The 25,938-nt window shown below is 42.6% G+C and overlaps 1 protein-coding gene across 2 annotated transcripts in view; it reads right to left on the bottom strand.

The window, feature by feature from the left end:
• Positions 1–25,938, bottom strand: part of znf407 (zinc finger protein 407) — a 139,566-nt gene that overhangs the window by 25,488 nt on the left and 88,140 nt on the right. For both annotated transcript variants that reach the window (XM_054621362.1, XM_054621361.1), the window contains 3 exons: positions 21,073–21,156; positions 18,845–18,965; positions 13,522–13,700 (listed from right to left, as the gene is read on the bottom strand). In XM_054621362.1, the coding sequence (XP_054477337.1) occupies positions 13,522–13,700; positions 18,845–18,965; positions 21,073–21,156 (384 nt within the window). The remainder of the gene's footprint in view (positions 1–13,521; positions 13,701–18,844; positions 18,966–21,072; positions 21,157–25,938) is intronic.

Genomic DNA, 25,938 nt, shown 5'->3' with positions numbered 1-25,938 from the left:
TGTTGTCTTTGCCACAGGCTAGTAAAGAAACAATTAGTGCAGAGCTGGCCTCACTGTCCACCACAATCAATAGTCCCTGATGGTCTTCTAAGCCTATTGACCGAAGCCCGCTCCTCCCCCCTGACCCCTCATCTGTTGCGGCCGACAGGAGCTTCGGTCCGACTATCTGGAACCTTGGGAGAGGGTTACCAGGTTAAACAAGGCCGATCCATGCAAACAGGCATGTCTTAATACTGTCTGCCTCAGTCTGCTTCTGTATGCAAGGTGTGTAACGGACGATGTGTTAGTGGTTACCAGCTATTCCGCTTTAATGGAACGTCAAACTTAAGGATGCACTTCATACAAAAGAAGCCAAAAGCCTTGAAAACGTTTCCCTAATCAATGAATGTTTCCATCGCAATTATTGCCAAATTTCGTGTTAAAGGATGCAGAAGGCTGGCTTAGGAAACGACTGAGAAGTTACACTCGCAACAGAGATGTACTGTATGATTCTCAGCAGGTGTTCAGTTTGGGACAATAACACAAACTCTAGATGTTTTTCAAAATGCAAACTTTACGTTGAACTTTGGAATAATTATAAAATTTAGCCTACTCAAAAAAGTGATAAAATGCGTATTGCTGTTTCTCCAACTAGACCAACTGCAGGGTTGTGCAGATAACACAGTGCAGGTCTCCGTACACCTGTGTTTTTGAAGACGGCGTGTGTGTGCGTGTGGCTTATGCCAGTCGACTTACACACACACCATCTTGTACCAATCATCTCACTTAACAGCAGCCTCGGTGGCACTGAGGCAATCTGCTGATGTTACAGTAATTGTCTGAGTTTGTGTTTGTGTCCTGACAAAACCCTCCTCCCTTCCTCGCATGTAAGAACATCTGGACCGGTCCAACTCGCTGCTCCCCAGCCTGCTGTGACGAGCTTCATCCTCCACGCTGCCTGTTAAGGAGAAGGAGGAGGAGGTGGAGGAAGAGGAAGAGCGGGAAGGCTACAGAGCTGGATGGCATGCAAAAGGTTGAGGCAGAGGAAGCGGAGCAGCTGTAAGGATGAAAGGGTGGGCAGCGGTGAACAGGTGTCACTCCCACTGACGGGCTGCCACTGTGGCCCCCACCCTGACCCCCCCTCGCCCCACCTGCACGCCCACGCGGGGTAGCGGGGATGGTGGCGGTTAGGAGAGCACCCATCCCTCACCTGCTCCTAGCCCCACGCCTACCTTCCTCCTCTTCCTCAGATGGCACCCAGGCCTCAGCCCAATCTGGCTGCTGAGCCCACAGACTGACATACAAACACGCACACATGCGCTCATTAGCACACACAAAATGCGTGTGCCACCATGAGCAAACTAACACACACATGCAAACATCTTTGCTCTGCTAAAGTACACTTTTTCTTTATACTGTGCTCTTATCAGATCAAGCTGCGCAACCTTTATCTGCAAAACTAAGCAAACTGAATTCAGGAATTATTCTTTGTAACATTTATCATTTTTGTGTCAGTAAATTATCACTACAATGATTTTGAGGCATTATGTACTACAACGGTGGATGTAGTCTAGAATGTCTTAAGTGTTACAGTTTTAATTTGTGAACCACAAACTCAGATTTGGTTGGACAATCAACTGGATTACATTAGAGCATAAAATCATGAGGTGGCTGCTGTGATTAAAGCACAAAGCTGAAGATGTCAGGGATGTTGACAAGGGGAGACTGTCAAAGGGCTGACAGGGTCACAGAAAACCTATTGCAACACGTATCGTTTATCTTTAGTGTTGCTTTGATTATCTAATTATTTAGTCTTTTACTGTCTGAGTCCAAGGCGGCATTTTGAAAACCTGTTTAATCTAAAAGTAAAATGTATTCATTAAAATAATATCAAACAGAGAAAAGCAGTGAATCTAAACTTTGTCTGTTACTATTTTTTAGGACTTTCCTCGCTTAATAGTCAACTAACACTCATACGATTTTGTCAACAAATTCATTAGTTGATTTTATCAACAGATCTGAAAAACGGAGTTTCTCCACAAAGAATCACACAAAAGCACCACTTTAAATGTGTTGCATACTTGTCATTTGCTCATACGATTCTTGGAAACAAGTCAATCAGAATTAAGTGTAAAAGAAATGTCTAATTGACTAAAGAAACCTGGGTCGACGAAGACAAAAACAAACAATCGGTCAACTGATTGAGTAAGAACAGAAGGCCCAAATATTTTTGTCCCACTCAGTTTGTACATAGTATTTGTGCCTTTTACTTTTGTTTTAATGCTTAATTTCTTATAAAGTAGATTATAGAGTATTTTATTTTCTCTAAGGTTACTTATTGATACTATATATCACATCTCGTATTTTCTTTAGCTACTGTGACACTTCTATTTCCCTGAGTGGGATCAATAAAGTTCATCTTATCAAAACTGTTCATTTTTATGACAATTGATCAATTGTTTTATCAACGACAAAGAGAATAAATAAGATAATAACAAAGATAATGTAGTAATCATGACCAAGCCGTGGGATCATTTGTTTATAGTAATCAAGCAACAATGTTTGATTTAATTAGGCAGTGATATAGTGATGCTTAAAAATATGACATGTAACATCTTCATGAGGGATGTCTAATCAGTAAGTTGATTAATAAATCAATCAATCAATATCAAAATCTACCAATGACTCTATCCATTTATCTATCCATCCATCCATCCATCCATCCATCTATCTGTGTCCAATCATCACTGCCCTTACAGCCTCCATCACCTTCCTTACTTTACGCAGGTGGCGTTACAGGACACAGAGGAGGGAGGGACGGAGGGATGTGCAGGTGTGTGTATAAAGCACCCCCCCTCCCCACACACACACCCTCCTCTGCCCTCATCCCTCCTCCACTTCCCTCCCTCCGTTGCCGTGGTGAGGAGGGCAGTAATTACTCTGGTGTCAGCGTTGCTGGGTGCGACTCCTCCCCCGGCAAGGGGCGGCGGGCATCCATAACCCATCGTCCTGCCACGGGGTAAACGCCGGGCCATCCATCACGCACCCACTTGACAAATACCTTCCATAATAGAAGTTTATTTTTATGGGAGGCTGAATCAAGGACTTTCCCATGCATACAAAAACGTGTCAGAATTATTTATGGCTTGTGCTGAGACGCACAATATGTCATATCAAAGTCCCATCCCGCTTGCCGGCACTGCTGCAAGCTGCCGGCGCTCGGCCTGTCGATATCTCCGCTCGCTATCAATAATGTGGAACACCGCCACGATAAGCCTCAGGATTCGGAGGTCATACTCGACACGCACAGACGCACACACATGGGAGCTAACGCACACACATGCAAAAGCATCACATGCATACACAGACAGGGACATGCAAAAAAAAAAAAAAAAAACAACAACTCACACATGATGACATACATCGATGTGTTTTTTAAATGCATATCAAACCAAGGCAAACATTTCCGTATGCTTACACACACGAGACTCGCTCATACACACACACACGGACAGGGAGGGGAATGTAAAAGCACACAGCTGAGATGAGAACATAAATTCATACATGAGCCCGCATTCCCACATGTAATGCTCTTAGGCAATGAAAGCAAACATGGCTTTGCACTCACACATAAAATCACAGAACAAGAGAAATTCCAATCTCTTGATTCTGCATGAATCAAGTGAGTTTTTTTTAACAGTTTATTTTCTTTACCCTCAGTTCCTCCCCCAGGAATAAAAACAATTACCCAAACAAAGATGCTCACGAGGCTGAACTTGACCCTCTGTGTGGCGAGAAGGGACGCGGATCGCTGTCCGTCAGTCAAAATCGACGCCAAGGTCAGGCGAAAACAAATCGGTTTGGAGTCGAGGGAGAGAGGCTGATCTTTCCACTACGTCTTTGTGTACGTGTGTAAAGTGTGTACGTACGTCGGTGTGCGGTAGAATAATCTCCGACAGTGCGGGTAAAAAAAAAAAAAAAGAAAAAAAGAAGAAGAAAAACATAACAACTTAAAGGAAATCCCTACACTGCAGCCTGCAAATCTGAGAGCTGTCAGTCAGTGTGAGTGGCAACCCCTTTTCGCCCAGAGAAACGGCAATAAATTGGGTTTCCTGATAAGGCCCCGCCATTCACCAGCACAACGTCTGACCAAAAGGAAAAAAAAAAGGGAAACGGAAAAATGAGCCTCTTTTCCGTAGGCCACTTGAGTCCTGTCAATCAACATGACTGGCAGGCTCACATGTCGCCAGTGGAGAGAGCAATGGAGGGAAAAAATAGATTAATGTACAGAGGAAGGAGCAAGGGGAGAGAGAGGAGAGAGAGGCAGCATTAAGCCTGGCTGGGAGAAAATGAATAAATATGATAAATATGATAATTGAAATGATGAGATTTTGTTACTTGGTATTGGATTCAGCTATGTGCCCAAAGGGATTAGTCCTTCAGTCACTGTCATTTTCAGCCCTTCCATCCCTGACATACACAAAAACACTGAGCGGCCATGCATGCTTACAGAAACTAACACAAATAATGTACATTAAAAACAAATAATCAAATTCCACCAGGTGGGTTGTTGTATGTGTAAAACTCTGAGAAAGCCAAGAGGTGATAAACCTTAAAAGTAGCAGTTTGCGAATCCAGCGACAAAGTAAAAAAAAAAAAAAAAAGAAAGAAGAAAAACAGCGTCGGTAGCAGCGGGAGAACTTTGTCCTGTGAAGACAGAAGATGTATGGCTCAGGGGAGATAGTAGCAACAGTAAATGATTACCTTTTTACAAACTGGGCCTTTGTAATAAAATGCGTAGGGGGGAGTATTATCAATTCAGCCGCCCGGTGAAGATAGCATTTCTGAAGCCACGGCGAGGCTGATCCCTATCTAGAGAGGAGCCTGAATCTGTATTCCTCACTGCGAGTCCAGGAGGGAGAGGGGTCTGAGACCTGTATCGTGTGTGTGCATGTGAGAGAAAGTGTGTGTGTGTATGTGTGTGTGCGATTCACTGAGAGAGACATCCGTTAAGGCCTCTTATGCCTGCAGGCCCAGCCGTGACAGAACCAAGATCTATTTTCTTACACCCACAAACGAAAAGACATGCAAGAGTGTGTGTTTGTTTGTGTATTCGCTGCAACAAGCCACATACACACACAAATCTCTTTTACGTGCAAAAATACACACTTAGTCCTTGGGGCAAAGAACTATACGATTGGAGATGTTGTCCTGTGTGAAACGGCGTGTGTGTATGCATCTCCAAGCTGAGATTCTCTGCTAGATGTCTGATTCTGGAGGAAGACACTGACAGATGACATGTACACGCACACACTCTCAAACAACACTTGTCTGATAGCAGTCAAACAGGAGTGGAGGACAGACAGACAGACAGACCAGGAAAACAGATAGAGAGACAGATAGCGTGGCAGAGCCTCAGAGTCACATCACTCACTCTCAACACACACAAACGCTAAGACATCAGAACGCACACAAACACACAGCACCAGAAGAAAGAGGCAGAAAGCGAGCTGATGTACTGAGAGTGTAGCACGGGTTTCGGTTATAGAGAGATAGCAGTGCAGCCCGGGCGTTAAAGCGTGCTGTTGAATTGTGGGATATTTATATGAAGCGGGGTGACCGATGATGTGACACTCACACGTGTGTGCACGCATTTGTGTTCTACAACGTCACACATAAAACACTACTGCAAACCCTCACTCTGCATACTGGTATCAGAAACAAAAAGGTGAATTAGTTCCATTCAGGCTTGAATAATAAAAATAAACAATGTATTGAATTAAAAATAAATATTTGAAATATGAAAATTGTGAGCCTGAACAGAAAACCTGCTTTATAAACTTGGGGAATGGAGGATTTAAACACTCCATATCTCATAGTAGGGACTTACGTCTGCTGTTTCAATGCAACTCTATGTGTTACTCTATGCTAATGTGTCTCTTGTCCCCAAGTGTTGTGGGAGAGCAACACTACCGCTAACAGCTAGCATACACCTTTATAGAGCCAAAACTATCTGCATGGTCAAACATAAAAAATTGAAATGATCCTTAAAATGTTAAGAAGTTTTATAAAGTGTTTAAAGTTAAATTGAAATATTTCACAACTGACTTGAAATCCTCCACTGAGTCTAAACATTTTTTGTTTAAAGATCTATCCCTGAAATTACAGGCGTTAAAGGCTGTTATCCAAAGTGACTTAGAACTAGTAAGTAACACATCTAGGACGTAAAATAGACACGTCCACCAGCTGATCAGGCAACCCACGCACACATTGAGGACCCAGCAGATTCCCGCACTCTGATCTCTACGTTTAAAACATAAAGTGGCCAGTTCAGATCCTCATCTCGACAAATACATAGCACACAGCTCTGCTCTGGAAACACAAAAGTTTCCCCCTCCTCCTTTTCTCCATCCTCCTTATTCTCTTTTTTCCCCTTTTTTTCACAGGTGTCAGAAGAGATTTCATGGCCTGTGCGTATGTGTGAATTTGCCACACCCCTTTTGAGTGCTAATTTACCCTTTTAGGTTTAATCTCCCAGTGAGTGGCTTTCCTCGCCCTTTAATTAGGCTATGGGGAGTCGACACCAACACTAAACACACACACTTAGACTTCGAGACACGCACGCAGACTATTTCTTGCTACCATACACACACAAGTATATGTACACACACACACACAGCAGACACACACTCAAAAGCTGCAGTCCCAGACTTGAGACACGCTTTGCTAAGACAGTCCTCATCAGCCCTCTGTGGGCCTCTTTCACACTCTGGCTCCCCTCAACTGCACCAGTCACCAAGACAGGACAGAGAATAAAAAAAAGAGAAAAAAAGGGAGAGAGAGAGAATAAGAAAAGAGGAAGAAAAAAAAAAAGTGAGATATTCTGCACTTGTGAGAGGACAGAAAGAGGTGCTGGTGGTGAAGGCATTCATCTCTGAACCTTTTCCATTTCAAATCTATTTGTCAAGTTAAAGCTGCATTAAGCCACATCAGATTTTGGCAGAGCCAAGTGGCAGCTGGAGATAGATTTTTAAGTTTAAAGATTTCGCTGCTCATACATTTTCTCACTAGATTTTGGTGGTATGTGCACTCATTGAACCCAAATAATGTGGTAAAAACCGAACAGGCCGAGGCATTTTTTTTTATGTTAATGTGATGCTTGCATTTCACTGATTAGTTTCAGCAGTAAGTTTGTGATTTTGGAGGGAAACAGGAGTATTAATCACATACAATTCTTGCTCTGTGGCCTCAAGGTGGTCCATAAAAAACTTTTTTTTGCATCTTTTGATGACAAATGTCACCAGAAGAGATTTAACAGTAAAGCACTTTGGGGTATTTTGGACACAAACGTCTGAGCTTTATCAATCTGACAGAAGAAAAATAGGCAGATCTCCATTAGCTGGATTATCAACCCTAGTTATCTTCCTTCTTTTCCATCAACGAGTGCATTTCATAAACACCACCTGTACAAGGGCTTAATTTAACACTGAAACTCCCTCTTTTTCTTCATGTTCTCCAAACAGATTTACCCAAACAAAACTGGGCAATAAAGAGGGACGTACAATAACAGCAGTGGTGATAGTGGCTTGTTATGTTGGAAATAAGAGGGCACTTAATTGGGGTCTGATAGTCTAATAGGCAGCCCCTCTGATTACCAACTCTGCACATTGGCTTAAATTAGCCCACTGATGAGCAGCCAGGGGATTCAATTATGCTGGGGGAAAAAAAATAAGGGGCCCTAATAGGCCACTGTATCAAAAAAACATGGGATTGGGTTGGGCTAAAGTGTTGATAATTGGTTGTTTAGTTGGAAAAGTTGAGCCTTTTGGTAATTAGAGATGCAGAGACGTTTGGAGAGCCACCAAACAGACGACACACAGAGGCTAGGGAGGCGAAGGAGGAAGACAAGGGTCCTTGGCGCGGCAAAAGGGGCAAAGGTTGCGGTGGAGATCTCAGAAGTGCACTTCAGCCAATGAGGGGGTAGATCAGGGAAAACATGTTGGTACTAGGAGCTGTGTTGACTCAGTAAAGGTCAAGATAGGGCAAACCAGGCTGAAAGTGAAAATCAGCAGTCTGGCCTTGTCTCCTTCACAATTTCTGCTTTTCTTTCTTATCTTTTTTTATTCGACTTTCTCATCAATACCATCTTTCTTCCTCTCTGTCTTGTCTTAGACAGGTTAGCTGTTAGCCGTAGCTAGATGTGTACAGTGTCTGAATTGAGGGAGAAGGAGGATTGAATTATGGATGAGTCTTTATAGGAGCCGGCGGCCTGTCTGGTCCCATATTCACTGTCCCACACAGGAGGAGCAGCCCTGCCCGCGAGCATCCCCACCACACGTCACTCACACTGTGGATGTTTGTGTGTGTCTATGTGTGTGCTCCTCTCTGAGTACCTACAGTATGTACACATGAAAGTACACTGCAGTGTTCCGACAAACATTCTTGCAACATATACAGCAAATGTTTTCCCTTTCATCTATTGATTAAAAAGGAACAAGTTAAACATTTGAAGGGCGCTAACACATAATCAACAATCCATTTAGGATGGCGGAAAGGTAGTAGTGTATTTCAGTGATAGCCTGATTTACTCTAGGGGATTGGTGTAGTGCATCCAAACAAAAACTGACTTTCTAGGAAAAAGAGTTTTAGTGTTTGAGCTGGAGTCTCAGAAGAAGACATTTGCTCATTAACTACATAAACGGGTTCAGAAAATACAGACTTTGTCGCTAAATTGAATCTATATGTGAGGTTACATAACTATTTACTGTTGTCCTTCTTGTGCCCTTGAACATGCAACTTTCTATCTTCCAAATGCCACAGAATGTAGCATTAGACTAAAACCCTACTCAGAGTGAGCAATTTTATCATTTTCTCCTGCTATCACACTGTGCGACTGTTAGGCTGTGCCCTACATAGACCATCTGCAACTTTTGAGAATAGTGCAACATAAGCAAGCGCCTCGCACAACTGTGCCATTGCAACAGAAGGGAGCATATATCAAGTGTCATCAATCTGCTTCAAATATTCTGACAGTGACAGAACTTGAGGCAGAGGTTGACCCAGTCTGTCAATGACGCTACGCTTCCAGTCATCATTTACCGTGTGGGAATTGAAAAAAGAAATCTGTCTTTGATGGCTTAAAGGTGGTGGGAACACAATGCAGACATCACTTCACATTCGGAGCAGCCAGAAACCTACTTCCCCTCCGTCTCCACGCTGATTGGATGAGACTTGTCAGTCAAGGCTCTGAATGGCCACGGAACGGCTGAGTGGAGGCTCTTGGATCGGTGCCAGAAGGAAGGGAAGGGAACGGAAGACGGGGATGAAACAAAAAGGCCGTTTGTTGTGGCTGATGGGTGATAAATGCAGCCAGTTGGGGAGTTTTCACGCTCATTGGAGCAGGTCATTATGCAGGAATTGCTGCTTGCTCGGCCCTAACCGGCACTGTGTTGGTTTACCGAGACGCACGCAACCGTCGGTGTGCATTTTCCCCCTAAACCGCTCAGCTAACCCCTCCCAAACACACTCCCCTTGTTGCAGGTCTCCTGGGACACACTGGCACCGAGCAGCTGCTTCTCAACTGTAATATCTAAACCAAGACTACATGTGGAGTGTGCGGATGGAAAAAAAAGGCAGAAGAGGGATACAGAGTCGGGAGATCAAAACGATTCACTTCAGTCCTCGATTTGAGCCAGATGAAGCTGAAAGGTGTTCCTCCATGAGGGAGTTCTCCAATTAACACCCCAACACTGGCTTGAGCTAATCTACAAGTTTCTACATGCAGGCTTGCTGAGGTTGCTTTGTGTGGTCGGAAAAAGTTTGACATGATGGACACAGAATAACAAACACACAGGCTTTGTGTCTGTGTTTATTATTCTATCGTCCATCAATAGTGAGTGTTGTAAAAAAAAAGAAGAAATGAAAACCAAGAAGAACTTAAGTTTCAGGCCATATTCATAACAGCTGAGCTCAATTCCATCATAGTTTGCTCATTTCTTAGCAGGTAAAAGTATTTTTTTTGACTTCCTGTTAAGCAAACAAATGCCTCATTGTTGACTTTGTAAGATAGAACACATCGGAACTAAATCTACGCTGTGACAGCATCGGCACAATAAGCCAACCCGTTAATCTGACTTTACATCGTACGGAACAGAATGACTTTTTTTCATTAATGCCTATCATGTGAATGCAACATACGGACGCTGACACAAAGACGCAGGTTCATCACTAACGCTGACGACTTGATGTCCTATAGGTGTTTTTTCAAAGAACTGTGATGCATTGTTTTTTTCTTTTTCACATATTTTTTCAACACAGAAACGTGTCACATATAACACATTGTTATTAGAAACAGATGTTGATTTTATCGTCGGTGTCTGTGGCTTCTCTCACGACGTCGACACAGTGTCATATGCGCCGGGATACCGGGACACATTTGCATGACATACACACCTGTCCCTCCACAATCCAACACGCCGCTGTAACACAATACGCGAGTAAAACTCAGGAGAGTAATGTTTCATTACATGATGAACAGAAGGTGAAAGCGAAGGGAGGGGAGCCAGGGAGGCGCATGGATGCATAACTTAAGTAAAAGCCATCCAAACCCATATTTGTTTGCAGATTTGTTTAATAAGGACAAAATATATGCAAACAAATGAATTTGCCTGTGGTTGTAACTGTGTATTAAGATCATCGCTTACAAGGCCAGGTCTCCTCTAGCCCTCTACAGTTGCCATCCATCTTGCATTATTAAGGAAAATAGAATCTGCATAAAGCAACAACAATGCCTTGAAGAAGTTTATTTATTTATTTGTTTTTAGCTTTTTAAGGCACTAAGCAGCAGATCCAAGTACTCGGTCGCTGTGAGCTAATTACGACGCATTTGATCGCTATGCCTGCGAGATGTGCAATTATAACCTTGGTTGAAAATATAATAAGGGAAATATTTCACAATTTGAAACAGTGGGATGATGATACCCTGACAAAGCTAATGGTACCTCACCTGTGTGTATGTAACATAGTCTTTGGAACTGAGCAGGACAGGAGGCCGATTTAACAAAGCCATCGCCCCGCAACCGCAGCTGACCTCGCTGGAGGGAGACAGCAGAGACAGAAGGAAATATGCCATCTCCCAGAGCTGCTCCAGTCAAAGTGTACTTGCAGCATTTTAACTAGAAGGGCGGGGTAATTTAGCAAAGTCTCAGCGCTCCGAGGTACCTGTGACTCCAGTTCTGCTGCTGTGCTATCTACGCCGAGATCACACAGGCACCGCCACCTCTTTCTGGCATATCTCTTCAGATCGTACGGGGGAAGACAATTGTCATTACCATTTTATTAAAATGTGTCCTATCAGCAACATTTTCCCCTCACATATCTAACCTCCTTTTTCCCCCCCCCCTAATTCTAATCATCATTCCCCTCCATCACTTGCTGGGTCTAATTCCCTTCTCTTCCTTGGTTTGCAAAGGACCTCTGCTTTCATCCTTGAGAAGGGCTTTAATTCGAAGTGTGACGCTGAATAAAGAAGGGAAGAGAGAGAGAGAGAGTGAGAGAGACAGAGCAGCAGTGGAGACGTTCGGGTGTCAATCAATCCGGCGCGAGGGGCTGCGAGGGCCCGTGACTAGGGTGCCTTTTGATCTGTGTCTTTCAAAGGGGGAACAGCGGGAAGGGCCATCACAGATGATTTGCCTCTCGCTGCTGGCCCTGGTGCCACTCTGACAGAGAGCAATCACAAGCAGGTTAATTCAACATCTACCTTCTTAATCTTTTTTTCCCCTGTCTCTTTCTTTTGGTCCCGTTCTGTCTACTTAGATGAAACACTGCTCTTGCAGCTACCACCCCCACCTCTGGTTTCCCTCTTTTGATGGAGGGAGAGATCAGGGGTGTACTTTCAATGCCTTTTTTAAAACCAACTATACTTTGGTTGATTTTCTGCAGACCTGCGACTATAATGTATCAATGAGAGCGAAGTAGTACCAGTAATTTCTCTTTGGAAATTGGTGCCGGGAATAATTTTTCTTTTAGGGAAAGAGACACCATCAGCCGCATTTTGGGATCATTTCTTTTGCTGTCAGTCTTTGGGTTCATATCTGTGGTTGTTTGGCGTGACCGGAATATGAATCAGAACGTCATGATGACATCTTGAAAACATTGCTGCTTAACTTAAATGAAGGAGAAGAATATGTTTCCTCAAGATGAATGAAAGATGATGCACGTTCCAGAAAGGATCTGACCTTGGCTCAAAACACTGAAAACTGAAAAGAACTGAAACTGTACCGTACATTGTTTGCTATAGTTTGTTGGAATGGCAGTAAGATCATAACCACCTTTAAGATGAAGCATTGGGCTGGACACATATAGAGAAATCTCCTTCTTTGGTATAACTGGTGTGTTTTCAAATGGCTTTAAAGACCACACAAAGGAACAAAATGAATCTTTTTCCCCAAAGGTCAGCCGTGCATAAGGACAAACAGAGGTGAGGGTAATTCTGGAGTGAAAGGGTAAGAAAAAGCGTAAAGGTGTGCTTTGGTTAAAGGTGAGAGGGTATGGAGAATATGAAGGAGGTGTTTCTAAGAGTAGCTGAAGGTAAAAAGGTTGTGCTTGGAGGTTAGGACACGGAAGTAAAGAAGTTCAAAGATAGAAGTTGGTCATTGAATTTGAGGAACAGGAATAATACCAAGAATAAGACTGTTTGAGAAATTAGAAAAATAAGTAAATAAACTTTTCAGAGTCAGCACAAAGACACAACTCCAGATCCATTCAGTTTCAACAGGAAATAAACCACTGCACCTTCCAGTAATGTCCCTGCATGGCCTCTTACCCATGGTGCTCCCCTCTAACACTACTGCTTTTATGTAAGGTCAAAGGGTTAACAGGATAAAGGCTGACTTCTCTGCTCCTCTGAAGGACAAGCACTCGGCCGATTGGATTTGGTGGCCTTCAAGGACAAAGGAAGAACCCTGGGATACAGAGGGACCAATAGTGGAGGAACACGATTTCATCTGTCTCTATGGCCTGAGTGATTGGCAGGGACGACTACACCAGCAATCTTTGAGTGCTGCCCCATTGTGTATGGGTTGCCCTCCATCAGCTTTGAATAGCAAGAGTCGATCCATTGACAAAAAACACACTCAGGGATTCTGAGAGATCTGACCTCTGTGGAACCATGGAGCATAGGCAGGATTGCAGGGGGCAGCCAGGTGGTTGAATTCAGTGGAATTATTTCAAATGTTGATTTGTCCGTGGGTATTTGGTGTACGTGTGTAGGTGTGTGTGCACATTACACATGGGAATGCAGACGATTAGAGAGGCAAGTTATAAAATGGAAAGTGGTAAAGTTTACATTGTTGTAATAGCAGAAAAAAACAGATAGCCTTAAGCTGCCCTCAGCATGGCACTTACAGGGGCAGTCCAGTGTTTGGCGCCTTGCTCAAGGAGACCTCTGCAGTGACCAGGAGGTGAACTGGAACCTCTCCACCGACCAGTCCACACTTCATATAGATATTTTCTAACAGAGCCTAAAATTGAACAATAAGTTACCTGCATGCAGGTAGGCGAGGTCTGGGTTCTCGATGTCAGGGTGACTGTCCTTCAGGTGGTTGCGGAACTCCATGGGAGAGTTGGTGGCGTGGTTACATTTGGGGCAATTGTACATCTTCACCCCCTCATGTTTGCCCGTGTGGAGAATGTGCTTCCGGATGTTCTCAGCACAGTTGGATCTGAAGGAAGACAAACAAGAGATAAAAGGCCTCATTCCTTTTTGTAATAGATAAAAAAAAGAAGAAAAAAAGATTAAAAGGTGAGAGTCATGAGGGAGAAAAACACAAGATAAACACTTGGCAACTTTCCCAAGAAAGGTTTTCAGTACTAACATTTTATTTTGTTGAGATGATGACGCACACGCACACGCACACACACACACACACACACACACACACACACACACACACACACACACACACACGCACACACACGATAAAACTCAAACTGGACTTTGGAGTGGAGGGAGCAGCCGTGTTTGGACTCTGAAAGCATTCATCACCTAAACACCGGCCCACAACCAGAAAACGACAATAGACCGCTCTCACAAACAGTAAAACACAACTTGTTACAGATTTTTTTTTTTACATCGTGTCAAATTCTTTGACATTCTGTCATGCTCTCTTATATTTATATTTACATTTGTTCAGGTTCATGTCTAATGGTGGTGGTGGGAGCAGTAAGTGATGCCTGTTGTTAGACTGCAGGTGGATCTAGAGGCCTACGAGTGCACTAGAGATATGTCTGAAGACATCTGTCATGCATTATGCATCCTTTGCAAATGTATGAAAGGTATACAAATAGTGATGTATGTTGGTGTGTGTGTGTGTGTGTGTGTGTGTGTGTGTGGGTCTTTGGGCTGGTCAGATAGGGCAGGCCAAGCAGTGAGCTACTGCAGGGTGTACGATGTAATGATGTCAGCTCAGAGAGTCACACACAACCCTCTGCTGATTAATGATGCTGCCTGACCTGCTCCCAGGCTCTATCTAAACCTGCCCACGGACACGGACACACATACATGCACACACGCAAACAAACACAAACGTGTTGCTGATGCCTTGAATGGGCAAGACAAACATTCACATACATACAGACATGAACAAACCCTACTGTAGTTTGCGCCAAAATAAAAATTGCAAATCTCTGATATGACTACACAGGTGCAAATATACAGACATGAATCCCCCAACACACAAACACACACACACACCATGTGCACAAGAGGGAACACACATAATGCATCATGCAAGCAAGCACGTGCAGTGTAGAACACAGTTTCATACACACACATAAACACACAGCATCATGTGTTGATGGATGGGGCACTCGTGCTCAGTTTGGACCTGACATTCTCGGACAGTATAATACGCAATTACTCTCCCTTATCACCTTGGCCGGGACAATAAAGCCTCACAGTGCCATAGCTCACGCCAGCCAAGGAGAGAATTTGTTTTCACTTTTGCAGAGACACCTCTCTCCATCACAGGGCCACAGACCAGCCCAGCTCCACTGGGGCCTTAAAAAAAGAAGAAGAAGAAAGAAAAAAAAAACAGAGCGGGCCCCTTACTGGGTTCTGTTCATGCTGTATGAAATGCTAAAGCACTAGCCAATGGTGAACAATGAGGGCTCTTCACTAAACTGAACACTACAGCGGGTCAGGGTGCCACACTCTCAACAAAAGGAAACGCATTTTAAAAGCAGAATTCCACAGCAATGAAGAAATGTCTGTTTAACCAGATCTAATATGAAACATGAGGTCTTGTAGGCTTACATCAAGTGTAAAGATGGCAAAGACCCTGAATAATTTTAAGTATCTAAATGAGTCAGATGTATGTTGACTGAGGGTGTATAGATGTGTACATAACTCATGGTACACACTGTTGTGATTGCATTACGAGCAGAACTATTGACTTTTCTTCTGCTTAATGAAAAACAGGCAGACGTAAGAACTTAAACTGTCACATGCTCATAATTTACCACAAATCACGCTGCTTAAAAAAATATTGCGTTTTACAACTAAAAGTGAACTGATTTCTTATTCGAAAGTGGGAGCATAAATAGATAGAATTTGAAGCGGAGCTAAAAGGTTCTAGAGAGAGAGCGCGGGTGGATTCCTAGGGGGGCCGTGCGATCTCTCAGATATGGTAATGGCGTAATTGTCATATTAAAACAACACAACGTGCATTTAGGAGTCAGCAGGTGTCACAGTTAGTGAAAGCCCACACCAGCCCTCCTACTATACACTGTATTAATTAGTCCAACGCCGTTTCAACTTCCTCTCCCATCCACGCACTCACCATGGGAATCAGCCACACTGATGCTCAACGGACGCATCGCCCCGTCTCTGCCTCTTTCTGTCTCTCTCTCTCTTATTTTAGCCATTTCCATATTCTTCCTCCAAACGAGTGTATGGTAATGGGAGAGGTGTAATTGAGAGGCGCTTCATTAGAGGAGATTTAAATGTGTCTCTTTGTGTGTGTTAAAAGTTAGGAAGGGGGGGGTGCATTTGGATCATTGGTGCTATTTGAATCTTATTCTGCCAAGGAGGCCCAGTCATCATCATTAATGTCTCCCCTCTCCTCCTCCCTCATCTCTCCCTTCACTTTACAAGGTCGCAAACCTCCCTGGCATTGCCAGTTAGCGTGTCATCCTCAAAGCCTAGAATTGAAATAGTACTCTACCAGGTAGATTGAAACATGAATGCCGCAGCATTCAATAAACAATAATAGCCCAAGAAGAATGGTAGCGTGGCAGGAGTCAGATGCTACATATCAATTAGACCGCTGAAGATGCCACTGTGACTTTAATGAGAAATAATAAAGAAAAGAAAAATCCTTATTGTTATCGCTATAAGTGATTCCTTAAACAGGGAAGTAAAGACGTTTTCCAGTTTGCATAAATAGCTGTAGAATAGTCAAATAGACATCATTAATTGACAGCCCAGGACTCCCAGTGCAATATCATTAGAATATTTTTACCACTATTCCCCAACTATAATTATCCCCCTCTATTATCTATCTCTGTCTGAATAGGAGATGAGTGGCATTTGATAGATCATTTACTCCCTGCTCATTTACATGCATCTGAGGAGCAGCGTTGATGGAGATAATATTTTAGGAACCATAGATGCTGTCCATACCATTTATTATTTATGTTTTAAAAGTGTAAATCAGATGTATACCTGTAAAACAGATATAAATATTCTCTATGAGAAAGAACTGTCAATCACACAACCGCTTGTGTTTGTCTCAGACCTAAATATGTCTCAACATCTGCACCACCATTATTTCATAAGCTTACAATGAAAGGTCAAACGTGCTAACTCATCTAGTCGCTCCTTATCGCCATGAGGCCACCAGGGCTTTAAACATGTATTCAGAGTGTAGGGGCAGGGCGGAGGGCCCTCGCGGCTGTATGAGGCCCCCACATTCAATTCCTCATCCTCACATTAGTAAGCCAGCGGGGCGTTTCCCCAACCTTTTCCTCCTCCCACCTTGCCCCCCCCTCTCCTGCCCTCTGGACCTCTCAGAGCCCCTGGGGCCACCAAAATGTTAATTGGGCTTCTAATTTACTGTTTCATTTGCCGCTATCTGTAATGATCATTAAGTATCAGTGAGGGAACAATGGGGTGGGGAAGGTTTGACTCGTACTATGTACCGTATCAGTGATACTGGGGTTAGTCTGCTGTACTGGTTTGATATGGGACCAAAGTAAGCCCTCAGGGTAAAAAAAAGAAATCTGCCAATTTAAATGATTAACATTTCTTTTCAACACTTGGAGCTTTTGACCCAGTAAGTTTAATTAGACATTTGAAAAGGAATCAACAAATGTTTGCAAGATGGTGTCTCTTCATCTTGTTTCTTTGTTAGGTTCTAAGATGTGGTGTCCTGCAAGGAACAACATTTCTGTCATAGCACAAATGGAATTCTGGGCAAATCAACAATTTCTTGCAGCAAATTTTAAATAGACTATCGGCAACCAAGAGCCATGCTAGTGGTTCTGTGAGGATGTACTTAGGCACCTAAGCATGTTAACATGCTCAAAATGACAATGCTGCTGTTTAGCAGGTATACTGTTTACAGTTTAGCATGTTAGCATTTTCTACTAGGCACGAAACACAAATTACAGCTAAGGCTGATGGGAATGTTATTAGTTTTACAGGTATTTGGTCATAAACCAAAAACATTTGAACCAGATGATGGCCCCAGATGAAAAGTCAGCGGATCACCAGCATCAGTGGGATTCATCCTATTATCGTTATTATTATTATAGATAATTCAGTCTGAACAAAAGTGGTGGACAGATAAATAGCAGCCGGATATTGACCAAAAATCTTTTGGTCGAACATATTAAAAGACAAGATGCAATTTTCCTATGCTACTAGATAACAAATCTTCAAAGTGTCTTATATGCATCTTAAATCTAACAAAATCCATTCACTGTTCGCTCCTTAATTGATACAGTGGAGCGATACTTTGTGATAACTTTAGGTACAAGGTGAGATAATCCTCTGATAATTGCAAAATAATAGCCTGACTACAAACATTACGTCTCAGCATTTCATTCTTACTAAGTTGGACTGCGTACAAAAGACTTATGAAATGAGCGGAGCGCTTCACTGCAAGCGGAGCAGGTGTAGCAAGCTGCCGAAATGACTTTGTCACAGAGGGGAAAAAACGAATGAACAGTACATCTAAAACCAATGATGGGTTTGAGATCATTCCCTTTCACACTCTTCTGCCACAACCTGACGAGGAAGCGCAGGATGAGAAAAAGAGAAAAGAGAGAGAGAGAGAGGGAGAGAGAGAGGGAGAGAGAGATGGAGATGTGCAACGCCAGCCAAAACTTTTTCAATTTCACCGACAATTTCCTGTGTAATTACTGATCTGGTATGATGGTGTTTTAATGACAGGGACCTGCCAGTGACAGTCACATTGTGTGTGTGTGTGTGTGTGTGTGTGTGTGTGTGTGTGTGTGTGTGTGTGTGTGTGTGTGTGTATTGGGGGGATCTGGCTGGGCTTGTTGATGATGGCAGAGTGATGAGATGGAGCCGTGCTGTGGAGATTAGACCTGTCTGCCCTCCACCTCTCCCACACACACACACACACACACGCACACAAAGTATGTAGCATTAACGCCACCCCTCACCCCTCCAAACTACCTCACAATGCCACCTGCTATCTCGCCATCACACTCACTCACTTACATACACCCCACAGACCCCTCCTACCCCCCCACCCACCACCTATCAACCCGCTGATCATCAGTGCCATTGTGGCGGCCATCAGCGCCACCAACCATGGGCGGGTCAATGAGCCGGTACCTGTAGTCGCACCAGGGGCAGCGGTACGGTTTCTCCCCGGTGTGAACACGCTTGTGCCGAGAGAGGTGGGACTGCGTGGTGGAGGCGAAGTTGCAGATCTTACATTTGAAGGGTCTCTCTCCTGTGGGCAGACAACCAGTGGTGATGAGACCAAGATGACGTTAATGTTTTCCCAAACAAACACACATATACACATAAATATACAAGCACATGTACAACGCTACAATAATGGCTTGGAGAACACGGCATACCACTTTTGCTGGCTTCATAAATACTAATTAAGGACTTCTTTAGTTGTTCATAATGCTATGTTGGATTCATTTGGAGACCAATTATTAACATAAACAAAGTTGGCAACAGCATCTTTTGCTGTTAGTAGTTCTCTACTGTAAAATGACAAAGAGCTACATTTTCTGAAATAAATTTAAGTGTGCCTACTTTGAACACTGCAGGTGCAAAGACATATGTAGTCAAGTTAAAATGTATAAAAAATGCTTTTAGTTTCAATGTGAAATGTTGTATGGGCGTTGAAATTTAAGTTTCAGGTATGTTTATATGTACATATATTTTAAGCCCTGTATGCAGTTTATTGTCCACTTGTATTTAAACAGTGAAAGCAGTTTAACTGACAGTTGGAGAGTAAGAGATGAAAGCAGATGACCTGCCATTTAAACAGTAAAGTAAAATGTCAGTTGAACTGTTAACGGAAAAATTATTGAAATTGAATTTGAGGCTGAAGTGCCAGATATGGCAGAGTTGAAGTGTGTGCACTGTCAATAGTTGTCAGTTGGTTTGTAAGCAGTGACAGCAGATGAAGTGCCAGCTGAAGTTTTAAAGTGTGAGTTAAAAGTAAAAGTTGGTTGAAGTGTAAAAATCTTCCTTAATGTTAAATGTTCTCTCCAAAGAAAGTACATCTCTCTGAAAGCAGAATGTTTAAAACGCATGAATACATCTCCATTAAATATAAAATGAGTAAGATTTTGATGGAAGATGTCTATTATTAGATGATGGATGATTACTATATTTGACATAAAACCATTAATCTCAAAGATATAGAGAGTTGATTCTAAACCATAAGGGCATGCTCACGGGGTTAAGGTATCAATTTATCCTAAAATTAGGGTGTTAGGGCTGAGGTCTGTGGATGTAAGTTGGAAAATTGTCCATAGCTGGCAGAGTGTTGTGCTCTGGGAGAGTTGCATTTAAAAAATATATGTATTTTAAATGGCAGACCAGAGTAGTGAGGGTTGTATTTTACTCAACAGCTTCTGCGATGCATAAAACCTCTCCCTGCTTTAAGGATCGGCTAACCTACAGAACAGATTATTAACGGGGCATTCGATTGACTCTTGTAGTGTTCAGTGTTTGTTAAAATATAGCTTCAGTGACATTTCTATTCTGTGAAGAATAACATTAGCCACTGACAATGGTGAAATGTTGTCTTTAAAAACCTTGAACCACAAAAATATTGGCATTAGTTAGCAGTGGAATTTAAAAATCTGTCAGACAGGAGAACACAGGCTGATCCCTTCATGTTCAGCTGCATGACAACAGATGATAACATTCAGCTAAATCAGTGAAATTGACACGTGTCGACACAGGGGAGGACGACATAAATTGGTGGTTTTGGGAGGGGGATTGGCGGAGAAGCTGAGGAGCAAACAAAATGAATTATGAAAAACCTAAATGAATATTTATAACAGGATTCTTGATCCTTGGGCGCCTGCCAGACAACGGTTAAGAACAGTATTTGTTTCACTATCCCAATTTCCAAAAAAGCACTCGTTATTGACAGCCTATCTGAAAAATGCAATTTCCCTGAGCGACAGAATGACATGGTGAAATGATAACTGAAATTAAAAATCTCAGATTCAGTCAGCCACACTGGTACACATGCCTATCACTGACAGCAGCATGTCACACTGATGTGCCTGTGTGTGTGTGTGTGTGTGTGTGTGTGTGTGTGTGTGTGTGTGTGTGTGTGTGTGTGTGTGTGTGTGTGTGTGTGTGTGTGAGGAAGAGTTGCTAAAACTATGTGAAAGAAAATTGTCTGTGGCTGTTCAGATCTTGAAGTGTCAATCACCATCCAAGATTGTGAAAGTCTGCACAGTTAGTGTGTGTGTGTGTGTGTGTGTGTGTGTGTGTGTGTGTGTGTGTGTGTGTGTGTGTGTGTGTGTGTGTGTGTGTGTGGTTAAATTAGTTTTGGACATGAGTGTGTTGTTACGTACCTGTGTGTTGGCGTCTGTGTTTGGTGAGGGCGTGTCTGGTGCCTCCGGCAAAACCACACAGATCACACAGATAAGACTTCTCTCCTATAGAGGCAGATTGAGAGAGGAAAAAAAAGATGGGTAAAGGGTTAGAGTCTTCTTGGTCAGAGAGAAAAATGACCTTAAAAACCAGACTGAATAAGGGAGAGGCAGCAGGAGCCTGAGAGGAAAGATTAACTTCTGTCTCATTTATACTAAATGTATCAAATATTAATTCCTACACTCATTAACATTCAGATCTCATTCAAGAGAACATGAATTCTTATTTCTTAGCCCAAACAAAAAAACATAAGCAGTCAGACTATCTTTAATGAAACAAAAAGATAAACCAAGTTTACTTGCAAGAGAAAATAAAACTGTAAAATTATCCAAAATACACATTTTAAACATTCATCAGTTAATAGACTTTGACCTTGATCAACTTTTGCCTATTTCGTTTTGTTATGCATACAAAAAACAAATCTAGTTGTTTCACCAACATTTCACTCAGTCTTGTTTTGTCTTCAAATAAAGTTTTTTCTCCAAATAATCTCTCCAAACTGGTGGCTTGCTCACATCTGTCTGATCATCTCACCACTCATGTAGCTTTCCCCATAGGACTTTGATTGAGATATGTAGCCGTTCTCCAAGATCTCAAATATGAATTTGGTGAGAATGTTGTGATAAATGAGATAAACTACAGCTGCAGATATAAAAACAAGACCCAAGGTGTGATCAACCAAAACTACCTTAGGATAGGACTTTAATAACAATGCCATTCAATCATGCTTTCCTGCCTCACACAGAGGGCCTCAAACTAAAACATGGTATTTCTTAATGCTGCAACTGTAAAAGGATATCAAAGCTTTAATATTTAGGGAAGGTAATTTTAACTGAGCTTAGTCAACTAAATTAAACTAAAAGACAAAATGTTGATGTTTTTAATATGTACTACATTTATTATGTATCAACCTACGTATTGATGGGCATTTGGATCAAGTTTATTATGACACACTGCAAATGCAGGATATGTCATCAATAAAAAAACAAATTGCTACTACCGTTGCTTTTATTACACGCGAGTGTGTGAAGCTACACAATTCATGACAATCGTCTTATTTCAGTTGTTTTCCCTCCGTCTGCCTCAACTAAATATGGCTCTGTATAATTAATCTGTCACTAATGCTTTTCATTTCAAAGTCGCATCAACATTCATCAAAAACCAATACAATTAAATAGTGAAATTACAAGCTCAAATATCGTGGGGAGGTAATAAGTGAAAGGTTATTGAAGCAGATTTATGAAATCCTTGAATCCTTTCGAGTGGGGAAGTCTGCTGGAGGAAGGAGTGAGTGATGCTTCCTTCACTCAGAGCCGAGGTGCCATTGAGCAAAGGCAGCGAGAGCTCAAGTAAGAGACAGAGAAAGACGGAGAAAATATTGTGTTAATGGATCGGGAGAAATGTGTAAAAGCAGGCAGACACTGAGAAAAGAAAAGACAGACGGAACAGATGAGCAGCGGGTCTAGTTGGCTAACAGATGAGCCAAGCAGAAGTCACAGATCACTAGTGTATATCCATCAGAGCTCTCACAGCTAACTAATTCCTCCAATCAGATGGATCCGTGTAAATATGTCAAATGGGGGACGGGAAATTGCCAGTGTGGTTTATTGACTGTGATAAAATCTGAAAAGCACCGCTGAACATAATTACATACTTGTCAGAGCCATAAAAATTAGCTTTATTATCAATGGGATGGTTTTGTACAACTTCATTTGGGGGCGATGCCTTCCAGATGGGGAGCGTGGAGAGCTTTTTTACACTCCTCCTCTCTTCCCTGCATCTGGCTCTGTCATTAACAGCATGATGGTCTCCCTCGTTCTCCCTCTCTGCCATGGCACGCAGGCAGTCACACACTCCTGCACACACGCAGCAACATTTGTGATAAGGCTCACTCAGGGAAAGACATGCACGTGTGCATACGAAGGCATTACTAGAATGCGCACAGATGTGCATGCAAATGGCGCACACGCATACCGAGGTGCAGATATTCCCACGTATGCACACACACCAAACTGCATGTGGTGTCCTCGTAACACGTTTCCGCACACGCCAGCACATACATGGAAACACTGTAGGCGCCACACGTTCTAAAGCGCAGACACGCGCTGCATGCGTGTACATCATGTGCAGCCGAGATTCCCATCACTTAAATATTCATCTAAATGCTGATGTTGAACTCCAGCTCTTCGCCACACACTGGTAACACATTTTGGTGACTCCTCCAGCTGGGCCTCAGCGGTGCTCCGCTCCTCTTCTGCACAGATAGCAGCTTTCAGCGAGTCCGCAGAGACAAAGCAGCCTCAAGTTTTCCTCTATTACACCCATTCAGAGCCACTCGACTGTGAGGAGAGTTTTAATGCAGTGCCACTTAGAGGGGAGAAAAACAGCCTTAAAAAGGTGCATTCGTTAGCCGATTCATACAGGTTCACTTTTCAAATCCCGGCACAAATGGCCTTTAAAGGAACAAGGTTTCATATGAATAAATGTCTATTCTGTTACTTTCTGTGGCCGTCTGAAATACCGCTTTACATTTGCCGTTCTAAAAACCTAATGTCTGATGGTCCCGGAAAAAGAAAATGGGTTGAATAAACTTCATCAGCAGAAAGGAAGGTCAAAGACGGTCCCGGTGGCTGATAAGTGATCTCAGACAGGCAGAATGAGAACTCGGCACAAATGATGGAGACAAAAATCCTAGAAAGGTGAAAAAACTGTTGACTCACACATGGCCAAGTCCTGATTGTTGCACGGAAATACATCAGCTTTTTGTGGCTGAGGCCTGCCAACCACAAACCAGTGAGAGGTGCACAGACAAAAACACAAATACAGAAATATGTCATGTTAAGTATCCGAAACTGTTTGCCCAAACTTCAACAGATCGTTTTGTTTTTTTATGTAGGACCATTGCTCATAGGGAGAAAACAGGTTTCCAGGCCTTTAATGAAAGAAAAAAAATTAACAAACGAAACGTTGTCTTTATTTCTATGTTTCTACACTTTGGAATAGTTACTAAGAATCTGGTCAGACCTTTTTTCCTTCCCATCAGAAAAAACAGCACCGATTCCTCCTCTACTCCTCCCTCCCTTCCATCTCTCATTACGCCCAACGCTACAAGACCCCACCACAGAAAAATCCATAGTCATCGATCCCTGCTACCAGCCGCGGTCGCCACAATTATTCTCGAGGAGGAAACGTTGGCGATAAATTACATGTGTGCTTTTCATCTGCTGCTCTGTGGCTGCGAGCCCTCTGAGGACCTGGGTGGGGACAGCGAGGTGGGGTAGTAGAAGAGTGGCGTGACGCTGTCAACACCCCCACCCACCACCACACAACATTGGATTGACTTCATTCATACCTAATTCCCTTTAACCTCTCCCTTTTATCTGTTAAAGGAATAACACATAATAACCCTTAAATGAAACGTTATACTTATGCAACAATAGCCCTAAAACCACATCCAACTGTGGATGTGGTCCAACTACCTGAACTCAATTCTGACTTTAAACTCTGAACTTTAAACCTTCAAACAAACAAATCAAGCTATAGGTCACGGTCATCTGTTTTAAAGCATACACCACCCACCAACCTAAAGTCCGCGTCAGATACAAAAATACCCTAAAAATACATTTCCTGCTGTCTAAACTGAGAGCCCTTCAACTTTTTGTCTTTTGGAATATTGGCTCATCGCTTCTTCTCTTTTGATCCCATGATACACCTGAACCCCCCAACACTTACTGGATTTAAATGTGCCTTATTGCGAGACAATAAAAGAACTTTGAATTCAATATATACAACCTCTCTTTGCATGTGTGTGAATATATATATATATATATATATATATATATATATATATATATACACACACACATATATATATGTGTGTGTGTCTGTGTGTGTGTTTTAAATAACCCCAGAGGTGTCTGCATGCAGCTATAATTGCCTCCCTCATTAGTTATGTTTTAGCAGGAGCGGATGGGAGGGCAATTAATTTTACCGCTTAATTTTTGACACGGAATCCGCTGCTGTATTGATGTGCTCGCCATTTTGGGTCTCATTTTTCAGGGAAATTAATTGACAAAGTGCGAAGATTTATCAGCATATCGCCAGATTAAGCGACAAACTGAAGCAATGAGGAAATCAATTGTGGCCCTGTCGCTGTGTTCAAACCCTCCTCTACCCCCTCTCCCTGCCTCCCTCCCCCTCCCCCTCCCCACTCCCCACAACGCCCAAGAGCCTGGGAAAAGCAGGGCGGGTCAGATGCAGTGCACTTATTTATTTATTTGAGTCGCTCATTCATCAGCCGTTACAAATGACCCTGGCGGTTGACGACCACTGAATCCCCCACCCCCTGCCCTCCTCCCCCTCCCTCAGACAAGACTGGTGTGTGAGGGAGGGAGTGATTAACATAAAAAACACACAAATCAGAGAGGAACAATGAATCCCGTTAGAGGCAGGAGAAGGAGAGCAGAGGTGTTAACTGCATGTCACAACCAGCAACTCTATCCACTGGATGAAGAAATTGGAAATTCTCCTTAGTTACTCCTTAGTCTTGGTTGTTTGTTTGGCAAAAAATTAATAATGGGTGCAAATGCAAAAATATGTATTGTTGAGTTTGCCTTTATTAAGTGTTTATTGCTGAACTGACCATTTACTAAGTCATGCCCGTCTTAGTTACTGTTGCTATGCCAGTCAAGCTTCCCATTCTCATATTGCACATAAAAAAAAAATTAGCACTTAATTTTTTTCTCTTTTTTAAAACAATGGGTTTTACAAATCACTTAAAAACAATA

Source organism: Anoplopoma fimbria, chromosome 20 (genome assembly GCF_027596085.1).
Source record: "Anoplopoma fimbria isolate UVic2021 breed Golden Eagle Sablefish chromosome 20, Afim_UVic_2022, whole genome shotgun sequence".
NCBI lineage: Eukaryota > Metazoa > Chordata > Actinopteri > Perciformes > Anoplopomatidae > Anoplopoma > Anoplopoma fimbria.
The sequence above is the reverse complement of the archived record's forward strand: the minus strand, read 5'-3'. Positions and strand labels throughout refer to the sequence as shown.